The sequence below is a fragment of the Pollachius pollachius genome (assembly GCF_949987615.1).
Source record: "Pollachius pollachius genome assembly, chromosome: 1".
Lineage (NCBI taxonomy): Eukaryota > Metazoa > Chordata > Actinopteri > Gadiformes > Gadidae > Pollachius > Pollachius pollachius.
The window spans coordinates 46,153,056-46,155,555 of record NC_136934.1 but is presented as its reverse complement, the minus strand read 5'-3'; the positions used below and the strand labels follow the sequence as shown (position 1 = coordinate 46,155,555).

Below are 2,500 nucleotides of genomic sequence, written 5' to 3'. Positions count from 1 at the left end.
CACCCACCTCCTCCTCCTCCCACCTCCCCTCTCATCCTCCTCCTCCTCCCACCTCCCCTTTCCTCCTCCTCCTCCCACCTCCCCTCTCCTCCTCCTCCCACCTCCTCTCCTCCTCCACCCACCTCCCCTTTCCTCTTCCTCCTCCCACCTCCCCTCTCCTCCTCCTCTCCTCCTCCACCCACCTCCCCTCTCCTCCTCCTCCTCCCACCTCCCCTCTCCTCCTCCTCCCCCTCTCCTCCTCGACCCACCTCCTCCTCCCCCTCTCCTCCTCCCACCTCCCCTCTCCTCCTCCTCCTCCCACCTCCCCTCTCATCCTCCTCCTCCTCCTCCCACCTCCCCTTTCTTCCTCCTCCTCCCACCTCCCCTCTCCTCCTCCTCCTCCCCTCTCCTCCTCCTCCTCCCACCTCCTCTGCGCTCGGCAGTAGTAGTCTGAACAGCGTTAACAGTACTGACTCCAGGGGCTCCAGCAGCGGCTCTCACTCTCATTCTCCTTCCTCCTCCTCCTCCTCCTCTTCCTCCACCTCCTCCTCCCACAACCTGCTCCACAACAACCACCACAACAACAACAACCACCACCACCACCACCACCACCACCACCACCACCGCCACCGCAGCTCCACGCTGCCCCTCCAGGCCCCGCCCCGCCTCTCCAGTATCTCCTCCCACGACTCGGGCTTCACCTCCTCCTCCCACGACCAGTACGCCCCGTCCAAGTCGCCCTCGCCCATGCTGGCCGAAGCCAAGGTAAGCCGCGGCGCCCGGGTGTGGGGTTGGGATTGTGTGTGTGTGGACTGCGTCCTTGGTCTGTGAATGGTGTTTTCTTCGCTGGTTGGTTTCTACAAAGACGGTTTTCTTAGGTGGTAAGATGAGCATGAGTCGTTTGGTTCTCTCAAGGAGGTTGACAATGGGATGATGTCGACGTTGTAATTGTAATCTTGACCCCCTGCGATTTACCCTTTGATTTGAGGGCATTTAGCGGACGCTTTTATCCAAAGCGACTTACAATAAGTCAGAAGAAAGAGAAACAATATTCCGCTGTCGGTACGGTAAGGTTAACAATCGGTTAACACATACCCCGTATACAACAAAGATATCTAGGATAAGATGCTACTCCATGCTAGGCACTATTTTTTAGTGCCAAGATTTACGACTTAAAGATGTGATCTGGACTCTGCTAGAGGTACTCTGAAACTGTGCCGGCGGGGAAGGAGTCTCCGTGAAGATTTACAGAAAACAATCTAGTTTGTTTCTCTAAAACCCCCCCCACACCAGCCCCTTAAAAGAGAGCGTGGGACTCCATCCCATTGCGATAAACTATCCAGTGCCTGGTTCCCACACTGAAGCGCTGGCACGGCCACGGAAAGGCCAGGCCTCCTGGACAGTAGTTAAAGAGCTCGGGATCCTAGTGAAGTCATTTCCCTGTTTTGATTATAGCGTAAACGTAAGAGGAAATGAGCCTTTGCGCCGTGTCTCCACTGGTGTCCCAGTGAGATCCAGGTCAAGTCAAACCGCGTCATTTAGGAGTCAGTCACCGTGACAGTCCTGCGGTCGGCCTCAGGCTTCCAGAGGACTCCAAAACCACCACCGTCCTCTGGAAGCCGGAGGCCGCCCGCCGGATTTATGGCAGTCAGAAATGAAACGTCTTCAGCCGCACACCAATCAGGACGGCTCATCGGCCGCTCGCGGTCGCATTCCGCCTGTCAGCCGGCACTCATTAGCAATCAGCTCTGACTGCCCCGGCCTCTCTCTCTCCAGTGTGTGTGGGGGGGCACTCCCAGCTGTGGTTCACGGCCCCCGAGTGCCAAGTCTCTGCGGGCACTCACCAGCCAAGCGGGGCAGATGTTTTACTGGCACCGCCGGGGTATATGAATACGCTCTGATGCCCCCACGCTAATGGGATTGAAATGGAAGGAGGAGGGCTCGGGCCCTGCCACGCGGGGCCGACCTCCAACTCCATGACTGCCCGACGGCCGGGGAAAGACCCTGGGAATGTGCCCGCCGAGCTGCCCCGACGCGCAGTGCAGTTATAGCCGCTGAGGTTTGCACCGGGGCCAGAAACAACCGGGGCCCTCCTCCTCCTCCTTGGGTTTGTAGGCCAAGGAAAGCACTGCCAAGAGCCCAGAGAACACCCCCCCCCCAGAGCAGACAAGCAAGGCAGACCGCGCAGGCGTCTGACGGAGTGCTGCATAGAGGTGTATCTCTCCCTAAAATGTAGAAAAATGTATCTCTCCCTAATCAGAGGCTGATGTTTTTGACCACGCCTCCTCTGGGAGCTGCTCAAACTCGTAGCCGACCACTCTTCTTTGGTTTGCACCAAACGATTTTCGTTGATTACCCCACCCACTGAGAATATAAGATGATAAAGACAGCCGCGGCGACACTGGATTTAGGCTCTTTGCTGCACCTACCACTCCCCTCTCCCACTGCCACGGCGTACCGTGAACACCGAGCGAGCAAACATACTGGCGTGTTGGTTAGTGTTGGTTACTCCCCCCCCCCT

General features: G+C 57.7%; 1 protein-coding gene across 4 annotated transcripts in view; it reads left to right on the top strand.

The window, feature by feature from the left end:
• LOC307076183 (protein MTSS 1-like) overlaps positions 1–2,500 on the top strand; it is a 61,910-nt gene that overhangs the window by 51,571 nt on the left and 7,839 nt on the right. For 2 of the 4 annotated variants that reach the window (XM_079737077.1, XM_079737074.1), the window contains exon 10: positions 423–744. In XM_079737077.1, coding sequence (XP_079593203.1) covers positions 423–744 — 322 coding nt within the window. The remainder of the gene's footprint in view (positions 1–422; positions 745–2,500) is intronic. The other 2 variants (XM_079737076.1, XM_079737075.1) reach the window with 2 other exon arrangements.